The sequence below is a fragment of the Carassius gibelio genome, chromosome B20 (assembly GCF_023724105.1).
Source record: "Carassius gibelio isolate Cgi1373 ecotype wild population from Czech Republic chromosome B20, carGib1.2-hapl.c, whole genome shotgun sequence".
Lineage (NCBI taxonomy): Eukaryota > Metazoa > Chordata > Actinopteri > Cypriniformes > Cyprinidae > Carassius > Carassius gibelio.
This window is the reverse complement of record NC_068415.1, coordinates 15,870,215-15,896,719: the sequence shown is the minus strand read 5'-3', so window position 1 is coordinate 15,896,719 and position 26,505 is coordinate 15,870,215. Positions and strand designations below refer to the sequence as shown.

The 26,505-nt window shown below is 38.1% G+C and overlaps 1 protein-coding gene and 1 pseudogene across 2 annotated transcripts; one reads left to right on the top strand and one right to left on the bottom strand.

The window, feature by feature from the left end:
- The window catches only part of LOC127983529 (transcription factor IIIB 90 kDa subunit-like), a 36,987-nt pseudogene extending 11,571 nt beyond the window's left edge, over positions 1–25,416 (top strand).
- LOC127984485 (BTB/POZ domain-containing protein 6-B) lies at positions 1,540–7,506 on the bottom strand. 2 transcript variants are annotated; one of them, XM_052587142.1, is made up of 5 exons: positions 7,342–7,506; positions 5,141–5,435; positions 4,962–5,052; positions 4,752–4,870; positions 1,540–4,009 (listed from the first exon to the last, which is right to left on the bottom strand). In XM_052587142.1, the coding sequence occupies exons 2-5, from the start codon at positions 5,344–5,346 to the stop codon at positions 2,977–2,979; spliced, it is 1,449 nt and encodes a 482-aa protein (XP_052443102.1). In that variant the 5' UTR covers positions 5,347–5,435; positions 7,342–7,506; the 3' UTR covers positions 1,540–2,976. The 2 variants fall into 2 exon arrangements, with proteins under 2 accessions (XP_052443102.1, XP_052443101.1); XM_052587141.1 differs by lacking the exon at positions 7,342–7,506 and having other exon boundaries at positions 5,141–5,924.
- Positions 25,417–26,505: the final 1,089 nt, after the last annotated feature.

The window sequence follows — 26,505 nt, the reverse complement described above, 5'->3', positions numbered from 1 at the left end:
TTTTGGCCACCACTCTATGTATATTTATGTATTTGTGTGTTAAATTTATACTTAAAAATATGTAACTACACACATACACTTAATGTATATATTTATATATATATATAAAAAACAATATCTTGCCCACAAAATATTTGAATTGAAGTGTATATCTATATATTGTTTTTACTGTATTATTGTCATTGGCTTTAAGCAAGAGGCGCCGCAAACCAACTTAAACGTTAACATGCAAAGTTGAACCTATTAAATACGTTTCTTATTGTTGTAGGTTAATGTTTACATTCTGGCAGACCTTCCTCCTGTTGACTAGAGAGCTCTGTATCAATGCTCCGGCCGTCGGTGAGTCTCCCTGTAATGACCTCTCTAAGACATCTCTAATGTAATTTAGCTGACCTGAACAGTACATTTGAATAAACCTCATTAATAAAGCAGGCAGCATGTCTCAAAACAATTAATTTGCTGAATTGATTATCAATAATATACCGTGACTAGATCAATAAAACGTATACTCAATCTGTTCGTCTGATGTGGCCTATGGATTCCTGCTTGCATCAAAAGGGAGATTTGCTGTTGTTGTACGCTCATTTACTACAATTTCTGCAGTAGTCTGTAATTCAAGCTATTTCAAGCACGGGTTGAAAATGTTTTACCCATCTGGAAATTATATTCATAGCGAGTTGCAGTCTAGCCAGATGTAACTAGGGGGCACTGCGTCATGTCAAAAAATCCATTACGGTCCATCATATTCACCACAACCCTTTTTCCACCTTCTGCGCACACTGTGAGGACAGAACAGGCCTGCAGTTTTTTAACAGACTCATCAGATTAGAAGAAGCAGAGACAAAATGATTCAAATACGCACCAGAGAACATCCCAATGTCAAAGTACTGGGCATAAGCCAAGAATGTAGTCTGATTAGCAGCTCTCCATGTGCCATAATACCATATTCATCTGTTTTTGTGTGGGGGGTTTTTTTGGTCAGAAATCTGCTGTTTTACCAAGCTGCATCTGCTCCATGTTTACTAAACCCTCAATTAGAATGCAAACGGTGGAGCAGCAGATTCTATGGGCTCAATTCAAACAGACTCCTTTTCAGTTCTTCATGCAGCCCGTTGGGATAATAGGTTCTTTATATGGCCTTTCAAGATGAATATTTCATCCACACTTAACAATAACTGTCTCATTTACACAAGCCCACTGCTGTTGTGGTGTGTGGGTTCATTTTTTTTTTTAATTCAGTTAACATGAACATAATGCATTTCTTTATAGAAAAAGCCCATATGCTCATATTACCTCAAATGATTTTATTTTAAAGTGTATATACCATACACTTTTTGGGAATCGAAAATATAGATTGAGTTCAACCTCCCTCAATGTTAAAATCAGAATTGAGCAGAATAGCATCATTCTTTTGTGCATTTCATGTGTGCCTATGAATAAGTATCTTTGAAGTTTATCAATTCCGATTCTGCTTATCGATTGCGATTCTTTTCGATTACCAGTTTCGATTCCAATGTGATTAAATAATGATATCAAACATTTATCCTGTGTCTCTTTATTTTCCAAACCATTTATTGAAGCTGAATACCATGAACAAAAATCAACATGCTACATGATAACTTTTTTTTTCTTTCCCCAATGTAAGTTGTGGTTCTCTCACGATTTCTGAAGGTAAAACAGAGAACTAAACAAAATCGAATGTAATTTATGAATGAATGATTCAATGACTCACTCAAGATGTTGTTTCATTACTGGATGAATCAGCATTCTCTCTTGTATGATTCAAAGACAAATATATTTTAACGCCCCCTTTTCACTACCTACTGGCGAAACAATGTAATTGATAAATCTTCATTTGAAATATCAAATTACTTCCCGATTTTAATCGTTACCATACAAACAGTTTATACATTTAACTATAAACTTTTATCCCAGTCCTTCTGTGATTTGAATGTCTGTTACACAAAAAAAAAATGATGCTGTGTGGCTGAAAAGAAAGTGAAGCGGTTTCATTCATGACATTCATTCGCTCTCTTTAGGTCAACGGCAGTGCGAATGTAAATGTTCAAATCACACTGGTGAGATCGTATGCTGCACGGACGACCTAACAAGTGATCACAACATTGATCGCACATGTCAAAGGTTGAGGAATGAAACAAATGAATCATCGTAATTTAGGAATAGAATCACGTTGGTGTTTGATTCGTGTTTGCGATCTTTAACAATCTATTAAATTAAACTGGGGGTGAGACCTCTCTTGCAACATTTAGCTTTAGTTTAGCTATCACAGATATTATAACTTGCTTAGCTTTTTGGGCATCTGATCGCAGATGTAGCCCAACTTTGGAGCATTTAGATTAGCGAGCAAGGTCCTGGCAGATCACTAGGTCTGGTCCTCAGATAAAAAATAAAACATTTTTAAAAAAGCTCATAGGAATCGATAGGCGGAATTAAAATATTAATTTGATAACAAGAATCCGATTCCTGACATTAAGTATCCGATTCTGGAATCTGAGTCGATTTTCGATTCCCAATCCTATGAATAAGTGAAACAACTTAGGACTTGAATCACAAAAACATTTATAATCTGCAGTTCAGGAAGCTGACCACTAATACAAGACATTTTATTTGTCAGTCAGCATCAAGCTGAAAACAAATAAGTTATGTACAAAACATGACACACTAGTGGCTTTTGTCCACTATCAGAGCAGTACAACTATCTTCATTTATATATATATTTATACTGTATAGAGATCTGCTTGTGCAGTGTCAATAATTAAATCAAATATATAATTTTTGCAATAAATAAAGCTGAAGAACATTCCTTTCATCTGAGTCCACTGTGGTTCTGAAGCGCCATTACCATTAAGTTCACCACTGCTACATAATAAAGGCAAGAGCCTCACAAGACCCTGTATTCAATCAAATTTAATTCCAGTGACCGAAATGCACTGCAATATGGACATCCTGACAATTTTAGGCATAGAAGACCAGCTCTGGGATCTGACCCCCCTGTACTCCGGTTCCATTGGTACTGTCTGAGGAACACTGGAACTGGAAGGTCACCTTTCCACATTGCACTTCCGTCATACCCTCCTGTCCAAAGTAGCTAAGTTCACTCCCATCCAATATGGCACTGACTGTGTAGAAGGTGTCCTGCTCCACTTGGACTGGGTGTTCGAACCATACAGAGAAGGTGTTGCTGGATCCATCTGAAACAAATTTTGTTAGGTTCTGAGCCAGTGTCACTCCTTGGCGCTTGAGTTCAATCTTGACGCTGTACTCTGCCTTTCCACCACTGGAACCGTACAAGCCAAGCCCTGCGATGAAGATCCTCTTATCCACCGCGAACTGGATGCTATCGCAGCGTCCACGGTAGCGCCATTGGTTACTACGGTAAGCCGAGGACTGGAAACGATGGCAGCGCTGTGGCGTCAGACCCTTTCTTTTCTGCATTGGGAATTCCAGCTTGGGCTTATTGGCTGCCGTGTACCACAGGAAGACATCATGAGTCTCTTCCAGCGTTAAAATGTCTGACTGTGCGGCTCCATTGGCGAACTCCTCCAGGGTCATGGTTGGGATGCGAACCAAGTAGAGAGCCTTGCCCAGTGCTGCCCTTTTATTACGAGAGGTCAGTCCCAGTCCCTGCCTTTTGCATTCAGCCACTGCCCAATCGAGAGCCGCCTGGAAGACCACCGCCTCTCGGGTGTTTAGAGTCTCTCGCTTTAGTATGACCTCCAGTGTTTTGAGATCAATCTCACAGAAACCCTCAGAACGAAGCGCCAGCTCGGCCTGAGCATCAATGACCTCCCAACACCGCTGGGTCAGCTCAGGCTCCTCGAACAGTCGACTCTGGGACAACAACACACAGGCGTTTTTGGCCTCCAGGCTCGTCTCCAGAAAGGTGACGCAGGCTTTAGCCAGAGCAGGCACTATATACTTTTTGGCAGCGTACAGAGTGGCCAGCACTGTGTCCGCTTCAAGTTCAATCTCATCACTGTACATGTACCTGGAAGTGAATAGAAAAATTTTGAAATAAACAATGTTGTTCTATAAGAACTTATAGAAGCTTTCGTTTTTGCAGTGAATTAGTTTAGAGTTACATGTAGGGGTCAACAACAAATGATAAAAAAAATAAAAAAAAATAAGAGGAAAATCTAGTTAAAATGCATCTTAGAGATCCACTCTTTGTAATGTTATGTTTTTCAAAACCATATGAATGCAACATTTAAGAAAATTTTCAATGTGATTCAAAAAAAAAAAAAAAAAAATGTCATGTGGTGTAACCATGTAACAAATTATACATTTTCCTTACACCTTGAATAAATATGAATGTATTAATAAATATGTAATGTGATTAATATTTTTTGCTGGTTTATCAAGGTAAAAAAACAAACAATTATTAATTCATAGATATCATTAGATTTTAAAGGAGTTGTACCACATGACATTCATTAACAACCTGAACTCACATAGTCATAAAAAGTGTAATTACACGATATTTTAACAGTTATTCACCTAGACAATCATGACCACTGGGTTCAACAAATGACACCAAAGGTTTGCCAAATATTAATAAACAGTTGTTCATTTTTTTTTTCTAAGAATTTGGAGAATGTAAAGTAACTAATAACAGGTGCACTGAAGTAATTCTACACATGGTTTGAATTATATATTTGTAAAAAAACATGTATAGATGTGTACTAAGAAATCACTGATGCATAGTCATTAAAATTAAGGGGAGAACTTACTTCAAAAGAATTAAAAAAGCAGCAGGCTCCACGTCTGGAATATGAATCTCGGCTTCTCCTTCTGCTAGATCTCCATAAAACATGGCACCAAAAACAGAACTCCCCACTGCCAGCACATACTGGAAGCACAAAAGCCACACAAGAGCCATTAAGCAGAGCCTGATGAAACAGACACTTGAGAAGCGTTTTTACTCGGGAGGATGCGCTCACCTTGTGCGCTGGAACTTTTTGGGACGCGCCCGGCGGACCCACAACAAAATGAACATCTGCCATGAGTTCGTTATTGAACATCAAAGCATTCCTGAAGAGAACAAAATGTAACACAATATTTAGTTTATGAACCCATAAGAGCGTGTATGACTCGAAAAGCAAGCCGAATGCGCCCTTACCTCTCTCGCAGCGTCGGGTGAGTGGACTGCCAGCTGGCAGTCTCGACGTTATTATTGTTGATGTTCTGCTGAGTGGCAGTTGTAGTCGGCGTTGTCACCGTTTGAGTGACTTGGACGATGGTCTTTTTGCTGGCAGCTGTGACTGCTGTGCTGTTACTGTTGGGAAGGTTGGTATTTATGCTGGCAGGATAGAGTTCTGCAGCCATCTTCTTCCTCAAGGACAATGTCACGATTTCATAGCATACTGGCAGCTTGTTGAGCTGTTTCCCACTCTTTCTAGTCCTTTTTAAGGTTTCTGGAAGCAAAAGGAAAAACGTCAAAAACTTCATGATCCTGCCATATAGGCAATCTGGCGTTGTTGGCATCAGCAAGTCTATCCACCAGTCTGCAGAGTAATTAAAAGGCAGGTGTAGCGGGAAAACAGCTCATATAATTTAATCAGAAACTACAAGCCTCAGTAACTCGAAATACATGCGCTTCCATGGCGTTTTTCCCCATTTTGGGCATTAAAAAATTACATCAACGTATCCGTCCAGCGGAAATATTCCAGCTAGAAAATTATCTCCTCGTCATCATCGCATCCTCGCGATCCTTGATCTCGCGCCAATACGAACTTTATGCAGTGTAAGTAACACGATACAAGTAAAGCAAGCCACTACGATCGGTTAAATAAGTCTGAAGAGGTCCTAATCGACCAAGGAAAATGCTACGTGGTCCTTGTCATCCTACATGTCTGTGATGTATCCCTCTCAAGCTCCTCTACTCTGTATTGTAAAGCCCGTTTTGTGTGACGGGCGAGGACGCCCAGCTCTCTGTTGACAAATCAAGCTACGAGTAAATCGGACGTCAGTGGCCCAGAGGCGCCTCCCTCAGCCAGTCCCTCTCTCGCCGCTCACACGAGCATATATTAACCCTTTGCGCATGGTTTTTTAGGGTTTGGAACCGATAACTGTTCCTTTAAAAACGAATTACTTTTATTGAACACATTGCAAAAATACTCTGCTACACTGAACAGCATTATTGATTCCCAAACGACTGACTCTTATGAGTCAAAAACATACGCGACCAGGGTAGTCCGACTACCTTGGGAGCGATTCTTATGAGTCGGTTCTTATGCATCAAAACATTTACGCATCAATCTTTGCGTGGCGTTATTGAAATAACCTGACTGGCAAGTTATTCATTTCATGTGTTAATGAAACACAACCTGCTAATGTGTTATGTTTAAGGCTTGTGAGACCTAAATATGTGTATACTGACTAGTTGTTTACATGGAAACGTGTAGTTAGATACATATAATTTACGGTCTCGCATATTCATTTTACTACTTAGTGCAAGACAAGTACAATCCAATGTGCTTCTAAAAAGTCATTTAAAAGTCTGTATGTATGCACACCTTTTGGAAATAAACGTAGGCTACTGCATTTATTTATGTTCTGTTGAATCTGACACAATGTTATAATTTATAAATTTAGAGCATTAAATGTTATTTCTTCCTTATATAAGTTAACCTAATAATAATGGAACCGTAAGCAACATGAATCGTTAACAAAAATCTGCATCGAAACCAGAATTGTTCAATTCTAGATAAAACATTGCATCTTTATTGGACAATACGTGTTCACGTCACCACTTCGACCAACACGGGAATTAAAAAATATCAAAATGTATAATATCTTACACTAGTGTTATCCATGTCATCACCTGAGGCCAGATTTGACCAGCGTTATATGAAATCCCGCGCGAAGCTTTTGAAGGGATTTAAAAAAAAAAAAGGTATTTCATAAAGTAACTTTTTCTATCAACGCGCAATACAGAACTCAACGCTTTACAACCATCATCGAGCTCCAGTTGCAGTGTTTCAACTTCATAGGATCAGTCAATTTGCTGATGCAGCCTTAAATGTCTCATAAGGGGATAAACATCTGCAACGAAGTGCTCATACTAAGCAAATCTTTGAAGTGGTCTGTAGAAATATCGTCCTCGTTCACCATGAACATGTCCTATCAGTGTTTATAGCGCGAGCGTTCTTTACAACCCGGTTTTAAAGAGATAAGTAGAAGCAGAACCGAGCTACCGTCAGCATAGACTTGTCCACCAAAACGGACTCTTCAGTCGAAGTAATATGAATCATTATTCGCAATTCAATAAAACAATAACCGCAGAGGAACTCAAATAGCACATCATTAGTCGTTCTTTACCTTGATGAGCCGACCGAAGCTCAGCTTGCAGGAAAACACATTCAGGTTTGATGTTTGAAGGCTCGCTGGCAGCCAGGAGCCATGTTAAATCTACAGAGAGAGAGAGAGATAGAGAGAGAGGGGGGTTGGGCTTGCACAGCTTTCCCGGATCTCCAACAGAGGGCTCCGGCGCTGGAAACTGGATCCTTCGCCTACGATAAGCGGCTTATCTATCTCATACAATTTAGACAATGATGTTTTTTTGCCAGTCAGAGTGTGTGAAACATGCACACAGAGAGTGAAATGTACTAAATGTAAAGCACTTTCAGTAAGTCACGTCTAAAAGTACATCGAGTAACGTCTTGCTACTTAAAAAGTTTTGTTTTATTAAATGTAATAACATTTTTGAGAAAGGATGATTAATATGACAAACTCACATAAGATGACTGCTCCAATCTTACCAGTCTTATAGAAAACGCTTTGTTTATTCTCTGTGATATAGCTGCTCACCCATGGAAGCATTGCATTTAGTTATTAACATAGTAGTAAGATAAATACCTAGAATGATAACAAAGTGCATTAAATGGTGAAACTATATGCACAAAAACAGTGTTTAAGATTACAGTAATATATTAAAATAATATGCTAAGAAATGCATTATCATGCAGCATTAAAGGTTGCTTTTATATAGCTAAAAATAACTGGAAGCAGACACTAGAAGTCTTGCACATTCAGTTTACTGATGGCTGCACCCACTCTTGCATTATAAATAAGGTGGATATAATGCTTTAAGTGAGTGTAAATGCGACATAAAAGTAGATCTAAACAAACACACAAATCAAATCAGTCAAAATGCAATGCAATAGGCAGCCTTGTAATAGCAGAAGCTGTTAATGTGACACTGTTGGCAGATACTGTACAGAAATGTATACTGTACTGTAAATCTCACAGGAAGTAGTAAGTCATCCAGGTTTTTTAACCTACTGTTTTGTGAGTACTGTGAATTGGACACTACTCTGTTCACATACTGTTTTCGTTTCCCATATGCCATAATCCCAACCACAATTTGGAAGTGTGTTCCATTTCATCAGGTGGACAAGGAAAGTTTATATGGACAGACCTTTAACCTCTCGATTTTAACCCAGAGGACACGAGTCTACTCATGCATACACTTCAGGCATATACCACAATGCAATGTGATTGTGATGCCACCACACCCCCACCCCATACATCTCTAATGCATGATATACCATTTAGAGGTTTAACAGCATAATACTTGCAGTTTCCGTAAGATGAAAGTTGTTGTTAATTGGTATTGTCGTTTACTATTCATCCTCTTAGTTGTGCATTTCTATAGTTTTATGTGAATTTTTATACATCTCCACTTTTTCGGGGGCTGCAGAATTAACTGTATAGTAAAAACACAGTTCCCACTTCTGCTATGTACTAATTGCAAAAGGTCTTGATTAACGCTTTCAATTTAGCACTCCCACTGTGTCAAAATCAAGCTTCCCCCCAAGCAAGTGATGATCTTAACAATTACAGACACATCAGACATGTGAAAGACAAGGTCAGAGACTGAGTTTGAGGCATCTGATGCCTCAATGCATCTTTGAAGGCATGTCTTTGTTCAACCTAGATCAGAACCCATTTTAGCACCAAAATTAAGAGGATCATCCATTATTTTTGCTTCACAAGGGTTCTGTTGTTGGAATAGGCAGCATGTAGCTTTCTTATAAAGAATTTCCCCTAACTGTACTGCTGTCCTCAACCCTCACCAAGAGGCCTCTTTTTCTGTAAAGCCAAGTTTCCCATCCCCAGCAGCAATTCTCAAAGATCTATTTGATTATATCTCACTGTATTCATTTATCACTTTTCCCTTAATCAAACTCTGACAGCCACAGTCTCACAAATCAGATAATTTTACAGCCATGGTTGAAATAGAAATCTGAAAATCAATTTATTTTTCAGAGCTGTATGGATCATTCCGAAGAATGTTACATGAGAAAATTAAATCTTTCTTAAACGACTTAAACTATTTCCTGTTTCACAGATGGTACTGAATATTTGTACTGTCAACCGCTCTGCTCTACTGCATTAATATTATAATTTAATATAAAATTACAAAGCCGCCAGTGACAGACAGTCGGGAGAGTTCAATGAACATACTCTCGTAAGTGCAAGTGCAGTCCCTTTAGTGTAGCCTTAGATAGGATCATAGATTACGCCTTTCTTAGCTGAGCTCATTTCCTTCTTATTAGGACATCAGTGATATTTGGGCTTTATTGGGCCAGCAGATTGAGTTTATCCAAGGACTTAGAAGTAGGTGGAAGTGAGGGATATTTGCTCCCACAGAGTGACTCTAAGCCAAGCCTCTTTTAAAGGTTCCCATAGGAGGACCGTGTTCTAGATTCAACATGGAGTCACCGAGAACAACAAAAAATGATGCTCTTTTTAATCTTTTAGAAGGGCAACAGTTAAATAAGGTACACAAAGACTTGAAGACCTGATTTGTAATAAACTCAAACTCTTCAATCTAAAGTTACATATTTAAGTCATGTTCTCAGTCCAGATGCTGATTACAGATCTGTTTATTTCTATCTATAGATCCATGTCTGTACATTCCACGATTCGCCCACATGTTGGAGTTTGGTGAAAAGACTCATGAGGTCTGGATGACTGCTCTCAGACTGCTGCAGAGGATGAAAAGGGACTGAATGTACACGGGACGGTGACCATCGGGCTTGTGTGGTGCAGGTAGTTTGTCTAATGTTCAAATGTTTAACACAGAAGGTAATGTATTCCACAGAAGGAAGAATCACACATGTTTGGAACAGCATGAATCACAACAAAATCTCCATTTTTGTATAAACTATCCCTTTAAAACCCAATCCTTTCTTTGTTTTGGATGAACCTCCAAGTTGATAAAAGATTCACTAGGCGCTTCCTTTGTCAGCTTGAAATGAAAATAGTCTACGTGTTTTTTTCAGTCTTCAGTTCTGTGCAGATCTGTCAGATCATAAAGCAAATCCCTTAATGTGCTAAAAGTTTGACACGGGAACTGGAGCAGCGAGTTCCATAACAAGGATAAAAACAAGATCACGGCAAGTGCTTTACCACCGCACAGATCTCGGTGCCCTCGATCTGAAGCAGAACACGTTGGTCTCTGCACCCTGTCGTCAGCAAGATGCCTCAACTGCTCAGGAATAGAAGGCAGACTTCCTGCCGGCATCTCTAGTTCAGCCTTCTCTTGCTGTCTCATTTCTCCCATCTAACATCCGCTGCTGCAATATCTGAATAATTCATAATTCATCATTAATCATTCACACTATTCAGGGGAATATGGTAAGTGTAAATGTCAGTTTTCTGTATTGAGGTTGATTGTTTCAGAGCGAGGGGAGTAAACACAACTACAAGTCAACAAAGATCAAGATAAAAGCAAAAATGAAAGATAATGGGTGTCACTCACTGTGCACATGTTTGTGGGAATGTTTTTACCCAGAAATAATAATTCATCAGTAAGTTCGCACTTAGATTCTTGTTGAATTTAGGATACATACATATATATATATATTATATATATATATATATATATATATATATATATATATATATATATATATATATATATATATATATATATATATATTTTATATATATATATATATATATATATATATATATATATATGTATATATATATATATATATATATATATATATATATATATAGTTTTTTGGGACAAAATTAATGCTTTTATTTAGCAAGTATGCATTAATAATTTAATACATTGACAGTACATAATTATAAACTGTTAATTTTAAAAATTATATTTCAAATAAATGCTGTTCTCATTCTATTCATAAAAGAATCCTGAAACCAACAAACAAACTAACGAGCAGCATAACTGTTTTCAACATTGATAATAATAAGAAATGCTCCTTGAGCAGCAGATCAGCATATAAAAAAATGATTTCTGAAAGACACTGAAGACTGAAATAATGTCTGCTGAAATTTCAGTCTTGCATCACAGGAATTAATTAAATTTGTATTAAATTTTGTTAAAATGTATTAAATTTATAGTGCAATTATAGAACTATTCTGTAAATATATTTGACGAGCATTTGCTTTTATGTTGACAAAAGTTATTGTATCGGCTTGTTTTGTTATTGTTCTTTTAAACCAAACTCTGCAGCACAATTTACATAATGCCTCCTAACCGGATTGCTATATCACACAACACACCTCAGCATCTGCAGAGAGTCTTTTTACAGATGCTCCATTACTATAGAAAATGCACCCTCAACACTTTTGCATGAAACATACATTGTATGGTTGCATGGTGGTGAAATGTCATACAAATTGAGAACAATACGGTTTTGGACAAAACATTTATCCTCATTTTCTCTCCCACGTCCCCCCAGCTTTGCTCCTAGCAGCTCGTATGCATGAATTCTGTTGTACAGTGAAGGAGGTGATATCTGTTGTCAAGGTGTGCGAGGCCACGCTGAGAAAAAGGTGAAGTTCATTGTAGATTCCAACATATTTTTATACAGTATGTAGGGAAATTGTCTGCTTTTACCAAAACAAGTAGTGACTTGTGTTTGATACGTAATGCTTAAATACCCTACACTTAATTTGTCACAGTAAAACTAGGGATGTACAATATATATCGGTACCATATTAGTATCAGTCAACATTGAGTATATCCTGTCCTGTAAATACTGTCCTTTTGAACTGAACCTGAAATAAATCCGGTTGTTTAAATACGTATCACTGTTTCCACAAAGTTTTCAGTGTTGATAATAATAGGAAATGTTTCTTGAGTAGAAAATCAGCTTATTAGAATCAATTCTGAAGGATCATGTGACACTGAAGACTGGAGTAATGTATTTGAAAATAAAACAGTTGTTTTTAATTATAATAATATTCCTTATGGTTGTTTTATCGTACTTTTGATGAAATAAATGCAGACTTGGTAAGCATAAGAGACTTCGTAAAATCGTACTGACACAATACAATAGTTTGTGTGTGTGTGTGTGTATATGTGTGTGTGACAAGATATGAAGCTATGAGTATGAAATTCAGCCATATGAGACTCTGGATAAATGGTTTTCTTAATTGAAATGTCATCGTTTCAGCTGGAGGAGGAGTTGGCCAAGAAACTTGAGGAATAGCAAGGTTAGTCTGTCCTCCTGGAATAAGATATTGATTCTCTCTATTGACTCAACATGGCATCTGAATGCTCTCTGCGGTGCGTTATCTCAGCTACACTAAGCATTTCAACATTTTCCCAATGATTATGAATGGCAAAGTCCCTTGTGGTTTGGCGCGACAGCAGCTGTTTCCATAAATGTCTCCATATATTAGGACTGTATGTTATTACTTGACGTGCCATTAGCTCACTCTACCAGGGAATTCATGTTGCACGCTGAATGTTTTTCAGATTAAAAATCAAACTGTCAATCAGAGACATCGGGCTTAGGTGTATGTGTCTGTATGTTGTCTGCAGGTGAGATCAACTCATACTGTGATGAGATTGAGACACAGCTGGCAGTGAGCAGCAGAACCAAACTGAGAGGGATTCATGCCTCCTACGCAAGAGAAGGTAGATCAAATCAAGTGCTCTGCATGTTTATTTAGTACACCTAGGCACAGCTGAGCACAGTTAGCTGATGATATTTGTCCTTAATAGAGATTATTGTGGGGTTTTATGCCGATATTGGTTTTTGATTCATGCTGTGACACCCTTTCAGATGATGACTGTGCGTCTTTGGCCTCTGGGATGACTGGAGACGAAGACCCAGAGGATGAGGAAATGGAGGCAGCAGCTTAACATCTCAACCAGGAGTTCATGAATCAGATGTTTGATCAGGGAGACCAGGGAGGAATGGAGGATCAGGATACAGTAGCGCTCTCCAGTCAGGCCACACATGTGCCTCTGACAGCGCTCCTCGGCCCATTGCCCAGTGCAGCCAGTCTTGGTCTAACAGACTCCATTCGGAAAAGCATCACAGAGGAGGACACAACAAACCTGTAAGATTACCACTTCCTCAGTACAGTGTGATGTTGTCTTTGGCCAAACACTGCATTCATTACAAAATACTGCATCTTTCTTTGCTGTTTTATGTGAGGAACTGTGGCCCTACTGTAAACGCATCATTTTAGCAATAACTCTTTTTTTTTTTTTTTTTTACTATTGATGGTGCCTTTTCTGTTTAAATTTGTTAAGTTAGTCATTAGTAGCTCTAGATCAGTGGTTGTCAGCAGTTTTGACTCAGAAACTCCCAAGACAAGATATTATTCAAACTGATGAGTATTACCTCTCTGGTAATAAAATAAATAAGTCACATAATTTATTAATAAAGAAAAACTCAGTTTGATGTTGTACATCTTTATTTTTAGTGTTTATTAAATTAATTTAATTTAATAGTAAATTAATTAAGATTTCCTTAAAATATTCATTCAAATACTTATATTAATTATTAAATAATTGTATGATGTTTGGGTGCTTTTAAAAGTCTGGAACCACTATTCTAGATGGAATTGCAAACCTTTCACATTTTCTGTTGGCATTTTAAGGGGAAATGTGGTACAAGGTGTTGATTAGGGCTCAGAGTACCAGGGTTCCCACAGTCCTGGAAAACTTGGAAATATTAGGGATTTCCATGGTTTGATTTCCAGGCCTGGAAAAGTCACAGCAATCATGAAAGGTCATGGGAAAATCTGGAAAATAGACTAAATGAATTCTGGTCACAGATGACTGAACCTTTCTTGGAAATTTAGGGATCAGGTATTGTGTATGATTATTGGTATGGCTGAATGCGTAATCAGATTAGCCACAGTATTGAAATTCATCATGAAAGCAAAACTGACGATTCCTTATTTATAGAAATTGTCCTATTGTAAATTTATCGTCAGTGCATATAATGATTTTTTTAGAATAACATTTCAAATGGCACTTAGAGGATTTTGCATCTGAACTCTTCATATTATTTCCTAAATTATCTTAATTGCTTAATTCATAATTTTATAATAATATTATATTATTAATTATATTTTATGCCGTTTTTATATGGGTCCAAACTCTTGTGGTCCATTTGTCAGTTTAAATGAAATATTTCCTGACTCTATCTTCAAAGCCACTGGGTTTCTTTGTTATAAGATGGATGACTGTAGGAAGTGTGGTGAATGTTTAATCTTGAGGAAAGCTTTAACCCTTTGCTATTGTGAAAGTCAGCGCTCCGATGGAGGCTATGCCAGACATAATCACTTAGAGCTTTTTGAAATCCTTTTAAGACTTTTAATAAGAGCTGCTCCAATCTGTCCGCTTCATGCTGAACAGCAGAGCAAAAGCCACAGATGTACTTTCTCATTATAGTGTTTTTATGATGATCTCATTTCAGTTTATAGCGAGCATATGATTTCAGAGACGGGAAACGTATGGAGCTTTACTCCGAGGTTATTAAATGCTGTCCTCTTTTACTCGCACAGATGACTGTATTTGTTATTTGACTGTCGTTCAACATGTGTGGGTTCAGTTAAAAACCATACACTGCTGGCTGCTTCTATTTGATCAAAAATACTAGAAAAACTGTAATATTGTGAAAAAGTATTACAATTTCTATATTAAAATATTTGAAAATAGCATTAGTCCTGTGACGGCAAAGCTGAATTTGAAGCATGATTACTTCAGTCTTCAGGGTCACATGATCCTTCAGAAATCATTCTAATGTGACGATTTGCTGCACAAGAAACTTACTGAAAAAGTTACTGGTCTTTCTTGATCTACGAACCATCTTTTGGTCAGGTTGCATTGATTGAGGTGGCTATCTGCAACAGATTTCTTGATTTACCGAGAGCTTTAGATTACTGAAATTCATCAAAGACCACACTGAAAATAAAATGTCATAGTGACAGGACAGAATATCACAAGATCTGCCCAGGAATACTTTTCTGACCTCAGCACCTGCTCGCTAGCTGAACTCGGGTTGTTCCCTTTTAACCTTTGACCCTGACCCCGACGGCTCCTCGACCTAAGTGTTCCCTGCAGCTCTGAGTGACGAGGAGCAGTGCTTTATCTGACGCAGCATATGTCTCCTGAGGCCAGATCTAGGAGATCTGAGCCGAGCTGCTTTATTTTAAAGCAGTTCAGACTGTGATTTGCTGTCTGAGCAGCTTTGCATGGACTATTTCTGCTATGGCAGTTTGCTGATACATTTCCTTCGTCATCATTGTACTTTTGCACGAGAAGGTGATGATTTTGCAGGACTGAAAGCCTCTTAGAGTCACTCATGCAGACGGCTTTCTGGGGTTCCACTTAGCATGGATGACTCTCACTGCTCACAACAATACATACAGCAGACTATGAAAGCCACAGATGCATCTCTGGTCACTCTAAATGTTGGACTGTGAATGTGTGTTTGTGTGTGCACTGAAAAATGAAGAAAAAAAGTACAAAGAGCAATAAATAAATCAGTTATGGGAATCTTTTAAGCAAAAACCAGAATGTAGAATTCAAATTGGCTCTCAACAAGAAAACACAAAAAACTATCATATATTAAAAAAAAAAAAACATTTTCTTCAGCTATCAAGAAAATATTATATGATTATAATTTTATTTTATTTTATTTTTTGAAGGTCATGAGGATGTAAAAATGAATATTATTAACAGATATGAGCCAAATTACAATTTTATTTAATTTAACGTCACAAGGATGCTGGAGCCTATCCTATATTCTTGGGCCTCCGGGAAGGAAACACCTTGTATAGTTGACCAGCCCGCTTTTATTGTATGTTATTTTATTTTACTTTTAAGTATTATCACTTTATTAGTATTTATAATCGTATTATCAGCAGGCATATTTTAGTGTAGCAGGAAAGTGCAAAAGTGCAAAAACTTGCATTTTTAAACTGCTGCAGTATGCAGGTCTGCATATATTTTGTGTTATCTAAATAGGCAACACATGAGATGGACACATACAAAGTGAGAGTGAGTGAGAGAGGTAGAAAGCAAGTGACCAAGAATGTGTGTGTGTGTGTGTGTGTGTGTGTGTGTGTGTGAGGTCTGGCAGATGCCTCTCTCACTCTGACAGGCTGTCGATACTGAAGTGTCTCACTCTTTCAGACTGTCTGTCTCTTCACTTCTCTTGGGGTACATGAGATTCACTCTCTCTCTTTCGTTCTCTCACTTTCGCTGCAGTGAAGGGAGCGACTGGCCAGTTCTATAGCCTCCTTTCCATCAATAGCATCTGTTTCACGCAGGTTCGCTTCCCACCGGCGCACCAGTTTTAACCTAGAAATCTCCCTCGAGAGGCATCTAAGGAGTCCCGCTTATTTAATCAATATATATTTTTCCAGACCAGCAAGTGCAGTGAAATATGAATTTTATCTGATGATGATAAATGGGTTTGGGAGTCCATTATCAATTCTTGTTTTTCACTATTCAATATATTCCAACCCCATACAGAGCTGGCCACCAGATCCTGGGTAATGCATTTCAGATTGACTCTCCGAGTGCGTGAGAGTGAGAGAATGAAAAGATAAAAATACAGGAAGGATTTTCCCTTGGGCTTGCCATGGTTTTATGAACCTTGTTTGAACTTTGCCATTTCAAATGCCAGGCATTGGCCAACATATCCACAACTGAGATATAGAGAGGAACTTTCCTCAAAGGAGAGGCCTGTCTGTTCTCACAAAGCTTCATGTGACCCTCCCTTTCCTGGATCTTTGAAATCAGGATATTGTGATGTTCTGGTGTGATGAGCAGCTTGCAGCATCAAGAAAAAAAAACATATTGTACCGGCATCACAGGTCTACAGAGAGCATTGACCACTCAGGCTTTAAAAAGAATCTAAATTTCCCCAGCATAGACAAATCATTTTTTTCATCAAATTTTCCAAATGACTCTGAATCATAAGTGAGTACTGTTACTGTTTTGGAACCAAACAGTTAGCACACATGCTTTCCTATGATGACCTGTGGTGCTCATGTAGGCGAAACACTTTGTATACAGCTTGTGTCATTTACTAATCTCATTCCCCATTTCTTTTCTTTACTATGTAAGTGGAAAAAGGCTTAATATAAAAAGGCGCATATAGATTTTATTGAAGACAGTTATGTGACTTTATAGGTTTAAATCAAATTAGTATGTTGCACACTAATGATTTTATAATGAGCATATTAATGAGTTTCCTCATCCCCTCATGGACTTATGTGAATGGGTTGTTCACACACAATCTTTTCCTACTAGGGTAGTATATTATATTGATACCATAGTGGTTATCCGCCATTATTAGTTTTTTTCATGTATTGGTTGATATTTCTACATTTAATGGTACAATCTGTTCAAAAATGCAGCACTCATGCTGTGAGTCCCTGAAAAACCAGTGAGATAATGTATGTTTACATAGAAACCATAAAAAAAGCACCAACATGCCTTGTAAACGGCCCTTAAAGCTTACAGTGTTAAGTGCCTCTTCCAGGGGTAAAAAGTGGAATTGTCCTGTCTGTATGTATTGAGGAGGCATGTCATGAGTGTTCTGCAGCAGGGACACTGATTGATTACACCTGCTCGTAACTCCTCCCATACTGCATTGCTGCACTTCATTTCCTGTTGTGCACTGAGCTTCGGCTGTGGTGATGCTGCCTCACGCTCCAGTGCGCTCTGAGCGCTGTCCCTCCCTCTCTCTGCTGTTAATGCCACTTCTGCTTGCGTGTGTAAAGTATCGATTTAATGGCCTGCATGCAGTCAGACAGCTGTGCTTGATTCAGAGCGATTGACCAATGGCTTGGGGAACGAGAGAGAAATGGGAGAATGCGTGTAGAGTCACTGTTAGTTTAGGAGGACATTTGCTGAATGACGCATGGGAAAGCACATCTTCCGCAGGCAAATTCAGCATTTAACCTTTCAAGCAGATGTGTTTGACATGATCAAAACATGCTGAGGGATAGCGGAGAGCAAAAGGCTCTTTAATAGTCCATCCACATCTATAGTTAACTGCATGTGCAGAATGTCAATGTGGAGTCTTATTTAAAATATACTGTAGCTGCCTACTGTAGCTGACCCGAAGACAAGAAAACCCACACATACACACATATATTCTTCACTTCTTGGCCTGCTTGCCCATGGCACAGACAGTGTGAGCAGGTGGTGAGGTTGGAAAAGGCCCTCAGAGGTTATCGTGCCATATTGCAAGAGGTTTTTTTTCCACCATGTCCTCGTTTTTGTATGAGCATAAAACACTCTTAGTCCTCAAGATCTTTTGATTCTTTTTTAAGTTTTAAGCAAAAGAAGCTAGTTTACATCTAGAGTAATTCTCAGTGGATCTTCATCTAGCATTATGAGAAATCTAATCAATTAACCTCAAAGGATAATACCAGTTGATCTTTAAATTGATTTGATTCAATGGGAACAAACGGATGGTAGGTATTATTATTTTCTCCAGCAAATCACAGGTTGCAGTTATATAATGACATATAAAATCTCAAAATGCAAATGTTGCTCCCAATACTCATTCATCTCTGTGGCATTTCACAGTGGAGCATCAAGCTGATCTGTTTATTTGCATAATGATTCATATGATTCATTATGTAATCTGGATTATGTTCAGTCAAGTGCATACTCATATTAGAGGCTCGATCCTCACTGAAATATGTTTGAGCATATTGGATTATGAGCATTTAATCATGTCTTCCATTCTTGATATCATCATCCAAACAACGTGCAACATTAACGAATAAAGCAAGGGCCCAAAAATGAATAGTTTTCAATCATTTTCTCACCTGGCTAACCCTGTTCCTCTCTCTGTGGAACACATAAGGAGAATTTTGAGGAATTAACACAGCTTTTTTTGCATACTCATTGACCCTTTGCAAAGACCCCCCCCCCCCCCTCCCTTTGTTACTGGTGCTATGTCTGCTCTCACACTACACATCATGATCTCATGCAGTGAAAAATACATCACTGAGCAAAGAGGAAACCGGGAACTGACAACACGCCAGACAGAGCAGGTTACTTTAGGTATGAAACAAAGTATCAGCTTTCAAATGTTGTCATTTTTTAAGAAATTCAAACAATAAATACGGTTTTGTGGCTCTTTAATTAGATTCAGCGTAATTATTGGTTAGATCGAACATTTATTAAACTCCCTGAGAAGGGTCAATTGCAAAATCCAAAATGATAAAGGGCATCTCAAAATCTGAGACTCTTTCGTTTTTGTGAAGCCAGATTTAAAATCAAATATGGTGCCACAGGTTGGACATCAGTAATATCAAATCATTTTGATTTGACAATAACTAATGACTTACATTTTCATTGATTCATCACATTGTTTTTTACATTTATTTATTTGTGGAGTTTAACACATTGCTTTCTTACTGTTGTGCTAGTTTAGAGCTATTGAATGAAAAACATATATTCTTATTTCTTTCTTGCCATTAAAGGGATACTACACCCCAAAATGCAAATTTTGTCATTAATCACTTACCCCCATGTTGTTCCAAACCCATGAAAGCTTCTGTGTCAGCCGCGCTGCACGGTTGTGCTGTTTTTGTTCAAATCACATTGTAAAAACACGTTGCAAATGTATCCTTGTGTAGTGGCTGACACAGAATAGCGTACGTAGTATGCATTCAGCGGATATTCTCCAAAATGGCACTACAGCGATGCTGAGAGAGGACACAAATTGTTGAACAAAGTCATAATTTTTGTTTTCTTCGCTTACAAAAAGTATTCTTGTTGCTTTATAACGTTACGGTTGAATCACTGATAGCAGGTGGAGAATTCTAACGATGTCTTTCATACTTTTCTGGACCTTGACAGTGTCATTTGCTTGGAAGTCAATGGGACAGTCACAAGCCTCCCGGTTTTCATCCAAAATATCTTAATTTGTGTTCCGAAGACAAACTAAGCTTTTAAGGGTTTGGGGTGGAGTATCCCTTTAAGATGAAAAAAACAATTTGAGATGAATTGGATGTTTTTTTTTTTGACAAAAGCTGCTACACCCCTATAGGTCTCTTCCAATAGGACTTGAGAGTTTTGTGGGAGGGTAAAAAAAAGTTCCCCATACAGACTGTTATATATCTGTATTCTGTAGATAATTTATTTTACAATTGACCTTTTTTTTTGGCTGCAAAATGTATCAAAAATTGGTGACTTTTAAAATGTAGCTAAAATTGGTGTCTTGAAGCTGTATGCCATTCCCTGCTGGTTGTATTGCTTAGTCTGTGTGACCTTTGAGTGAGTACTTTCACATTTTTCAACCCCCATCGAAACTGGAGCTCCTTGTGAGAGGCTACCATCATCTATCCAACCCCAATCAGCCACACGACAGCCTTCTAAAGAGCAGAAACCTGATCGCGCCATGTTGTTTTTCTTTCTCCCTTCTATCTAAGCTGGCTGTGCAATCACTCTGGGGAAACGCTGTGATTTGCTCCACTAGGTTTGATATGTGACAGCCACTCAGAGATGCCTGCAAACAAGTCCAATTCCCTTATAGACCAGTGTGCCCATGTTGGTCCATGCCTGAGCAAGTATCCTATCTCTGTCTTATGGACGATATACCTGGATTCAATTACAGTCCTGCTAAAGATTTAGAATTCACCTACCCGTTGAAAACCAGGTGTTAGAGGAGCAGGCAATTGGAGATAGTAGAAGATGTAACAGACGGTGTGAATAAGGTAGTGAGTGCAACCACAAACATTTTATATTAGACTGGCCTTTGACTGAAACCATGTGACAAAGAACTTGTGATAGGACAAAAACATTTCCACACAATTACTTCACCCAAATTACAATTCTCAGTCTTCAAGGGGAGAATAGATTTACCTTCCAATATCTGTGCCATTGATCTGAATGTGTTGTTATTAAGGAAGCTAGTAATAAATATGTCAACAGTTTAGATTTTTAAGGGGACTTTAAACTATTTCATACCAAGGAACTGCAAATAGTATGCTCCTTTCGTTGAAATGATGATATATATATATATATATATATATATATATATATATATATATATATATATATATATATATATATATATATATATATACTAAATAATATATAACTAAATCTGTTTATTTAATAAAATTGTAAAGATTTAGATTTATTCGTTGCTTTTAAAATCTAGAATTGTCAATAGAATAAAAAAGTCATGATTGATTCAAAGATATCTGGTCTATAAAAGGCAATGAAACCGTAATAACATCTAATGCATTAAAATTACTGCCCCCCCCCCCATCTCAAATTTTCTATGGACTCTCAAGCATTCCAGTGCTGACCCCACGTTATATAATGTGGCTTGTTTTTCTTTCCCTGGCTGTTAAACTGGAGTTAGAATCCATTTTTTAGAAGGTGCCTCTGATGTTTGCATCTCAAATGATACTCAGTCAAATGATACTGGACACTACAGCCTTTGAAGTAGTGTGATGTGTCTTAAACCTCACACATGCAAGTGTAAGAATCTGAGATGGGGACAGATTGTGACCTATTTTCTTTTGTCTCAGTTCAGATATTTAAATCTGTTCTCCCTGGCCATGTCGGCGCGTGTGAATGTGAATCGGATGGCCACAGTAGAGACGACATTCAGATCTCTCTATGTTCAATTAATGAACATCTGGTCTGGATCCACAGAGGCTCCACCAATCCAATCACACTTTTCCCAGGCCAACTTTGCAGCTCTTTATATTTGGAGAAAGATTTTTTGTCAAATGAAAATCAGCTTTAAAGTCACTTACAGAGAAAGGTTTTTTGCATGTCGTTGTTTGCTTTAGTTCAATCCTTTGGCTAGGTTTTTAAAAAGGTTAGCTTAAATAGATCATGCAAAACTAAAGAGAAATGATATTCAGGATCAGGGTGTTTCTTTTGTGTTAATTAATATACTTGATCCATCTTGAGTAAACACTATTGAACATTGCATTTCAAACGTTCACGTCTTTAATTCTTTACCCATTTACAGGCAGAGATGCTGCTTTATTTTGTGATTGTTTTCTTTCATCATGTCTATTTACAGCTCTCTTTTCTTGCCCTGATCTCATCTATATTTATATATTCTTACAGACACTTGCTAATTATATTCAGGTGGTGTTTATAGCACATATTTATGTGAATCTGAGGTCACATCAGGACATTTTGTGTTGTAGCACACAGTTACATTGCTGTTCATATTTGCCTCAATATGAGATTTTAATTTAGGGATTAATGAATGTGACACTGTGGATTTTAAGACAATTTGGGAAAGTATTTGAGGAACACACAAAATCCTTTCATATCACTGCTAAGCCTATTAATGGCAATTACACAACAAAGAGCTGGCAGTGCGTGCGTTATTGGGAGAACGCCACCAGAGCACTTCCTGTGTAGTGTACCATCTCTGACAGCTGCAGACTCCAGTCAAGCAGGACAGTTTTCTTCAGTTTCATTCTGAATGGGAAATTCACCTGAATAGCCTGCAAGCTATCTGATGGGAATTGCTTCCCCAAAAATCACATAATCAGACTCCTTTGTCATCATGTTTTTTTTCACTTTATTAATTTTTCTGTCTTTCTATAGTGGAGGATATATCAGATAATGGGGAACTGGATCTAGATGGGATTGATGAAGAGGAAATTGAAATGGTATGTAGGTTTGTTAATAGATTTATGGATAAACACATATTCACTTGCACTGTTTTTTTTGTTGTTGTTGGTTGAAATATCTAAACAACTTTACAGGAAGATACGTTTACATAAATAAAAATTCTTTATGCTTATGCTGAAAGCATGTGTTATGCCTTGTGTGGAAAAGCTAGGACAAAAATGCTTTTTTTTTTTGCAGTGTAACACATTACTGTGTTGTTTGCTGAAAATAGATTTTGAAACTTTTATTGAACTTTAGCAGGTCATGTAAAGTTCAAAACACTGTCTTGATGTTCTGCATCCCGGATTTATAAATGATCACTTCTTAGCCGTACTGTACTTATCAGCATAGGCCTGTTATCTTCTCTGCAGTACGTTTTGAATGAGATAGAGGTGGAGGCCAAGACAGAGCTGTGGGTGGAATATTTTGAGGGAACAGAAAGGTAAGCCAATAGGAAAAGAAGAGCTTGATGCATTTATTAACACAAGCTCATACACTCGATCTGTGCTGACGTCAGAGGCAAGCGACTACTCAACCGCAGAGATAAAAATTCAGTGAAAGGAAGGATTTTGTTTTTAAATACTTGCACAGTGAACTGCTTCCTGCAGTTTCATCCCACGACTGAACCTCGTGAGATTAGGTTTGATTTAAAAAAATAAAAATATTAACCTCCTAAAGTTAATCTGCTCGACATTCTAAGAGTTTGTTGGGTTTTTATTTTTTATTGGTTTTCGTGTCTACTTTAAAGCACTACATTTGATAAAGCCATTGTGTCCCTTTATTTTTTTTTTCCAGAAAAAGAGGAGAGAATAGCTAAAGAAAAGGAACAAGGGACCTATAAAGAGAAGGTGAGCAAGCTGTGACTGTGTACGACTGCCTGGGCTTCCCTCACATGCCAGGGTCTTCAGATACTCAGCCGCTGCAGGTCCTAGGAGACCACATACTTTCCATTTTAACTTCACTTGCTCCTCTGGTTTCACCCCAGGCTCTCAGTGTCACCTCTCTTTAACCTGTCTGCTCTGACATCTGCACCGTGACTCCCAGTCGGGGTTGGATTAGCCAGCCCTGCTCTGCACCTTTAATGAGGTGCCTTGAGCCTAATAGCAATTTCAGGTACAGTAGTCAATTTGCTGACTGTGAAGAGACTTGTTCCACTTAGCTACACGAGGAACACGGTCGGTGGTGACTAGATCAGATGGGCTTGATAGCTTTTCCAGGCTACTAATGGGATTCTGCCACTTTGCTGTTGACAGCTGTAAGCCTGACATCATTATATCTAGGCCCATTGGGGAAAATGCACTGTTTAAATGAGACCCAGATGCCCAAAGAGATGAAATGATCACTTACTTAAGTTACCAGTATGCTTTTAGCCTTCAGAAATGTTTTTAGAAAGCCAAAGGACTCTATGAATAAGAGCCATGTAAGCGCTGACTCCAATGTTTGTTTTTCACTGTAAACAAGTCCTATTCCAATTTGTCTAGCCAAAGAGGCTGTCCAAGAAGCGAGAGCCGATCCTAGCCAGCACTGCGGGAGAGGCCATAGAGAAGATGCTGGAGCAGAAAAAGATCTCCAGTAAGATCAATTATGATGTTTTGCGGGACCTCAACAGCAAGAGCAGCGGGAGCAACGCCACCCAGCAAGCCGAGGATGTGCCTGCCGGTGGCTCTGGGCGCAAAAAGCTGACCCGCCGCAAGAAGCAGCCAAACAAGAGCAATCTTGGCCTCGCAAAACCTGCAAGCCTCATGGGCAAGAGGTGAGGATTTATATAAGAGTGAATCTGTTGTTTATTTGTTGTTGTTTTTTCACTTGGTTACTGTTGGCTCATGGTGCGCTTTGCAACTTTTTCTGCGTTTTTCACTCCCTGAAACCACTAAGTCTGTCTTTATGTACTGGAAGTAACGGGGACCTGCTCCAAGTGGCAAAGAGACTCTTTTGTTCCTCAGACAAAGGACGTGATCAAAAAGGCTGTTCCTTTGCCCTTGGAGGACTACATTTTTCTTCTTGTCGGCCTCCAACATTTTGTCTTTGCTTTGCTCCTTTGGCTGACCTTCACAGTCATTTCCACCAGGAGAAAGCTTGTCATCAATTCAGTGCCAGGACTGTCTGTCTGCCATCACCTGGCACCCTGTAGTGCATGCTGGGAGCCTGCCCCTTCTCCAATTAATAGTCCTCCAGGGCTCCAAACGTCCCTGTGAGAGAAGTAATGAATATACGACAGACGGAGCGCAAGATCATGACTTCTACACTTTGGCGTTGAAAGATAATTTCTCATTGTGTGATGTCTTTCCTCCAGTCCATTTCGTTAATGATAATTACTAATTTCATACTGAATGGTGAGATGATGATGAATCAGACATATGAACGCTGTCGGAGACCTCATATCCTGAAGCTTCGAAAAGGCAATTTACTGACCCCTTTGTTTTCAATCTTATATTCATGAACGTGTTTGAAACAAACTATACAACTCTCACATAGCTTTTATTACCTTTGAGATTTTTGTAATCTAAATATAGTGGATATCCTGAAGATATAAAAACATAGCTGGCCAGTGTTGTCACTCTTTCCCTGGTGGAAATCCAATATATTTTCTTGAAATTATTAGTTTTGTTACACTACCCTTCAAAACCTTGGAGTCGGGTGGATTTTTAAATTTTTTTTTACAGAGAATTCTTTAATGCTCACCAATGCTGCATTTATCAATGCAAGAAATGTTTGTAAAATGTATTCGCAATTTAAAATAATTGTGTTATTTTAATTTATTCCTGTGGCGGCAAGCTGAATTTTGAGAATCATTACTGCAGTCTCCAGGATCTTCATTATCTGTTAGAAATAATTCTAAGCTGATAATCAATGCTAAAAACATTTGTGCTGTGTAATATTTTTGTTGAAAATCTAATACTTTTTTAGGCTGTAGAATAGAATCTAATTGTTTTAAAACAATGTAACCAAACCTTTGAATGGTAGTGTCAGTTTTTTATTTCTTAATTAATTTTCCCATATGTTATTCAGGAATTCCTTGTTAAATTATATTTGTCCTAAAAGCCATTTTTACATTTATTTACTTCATTTGTTAATTTAATATCAATATTTGTTCATGAAAATTCTCTAGCGTTGCAAGGCATGATGCAAGTCACTTTGCTTGACCTTTTGTTCGCTCCATCAGCTGGCAGAAAAGCAGAGGCCAGTGTAAAAATATGAAATCATCATAGTCTGATGACACTGTGGAACAAATTGGATGATAAACTTGAATTTAGTTCCAGCTCCAGTTGAGAGAGCTTGTTGAAACATGGGAACATTTGTAATGAGCTGTCATGGGAGGGCAAAGAGTTTTAGTTTCATTGCCATGACTTGCAAGTAGCAACTGTCTAAGATATTTCACGCAGTACTTTTAGAGATAAATGTTTCAAAAGAGCCAGTAGCCACTTTTCTCTTCTCAACCGACTAAGTCTGCAGAAATAAATGTCTACAATCGCCCAATTGCTCATTGTTCACAATGCATGCAGTGCTTTCTGTCAGACAACTCACACTCCAACTGATCAAAGCACATTTCTTCAAAGATTTTTTCTTAT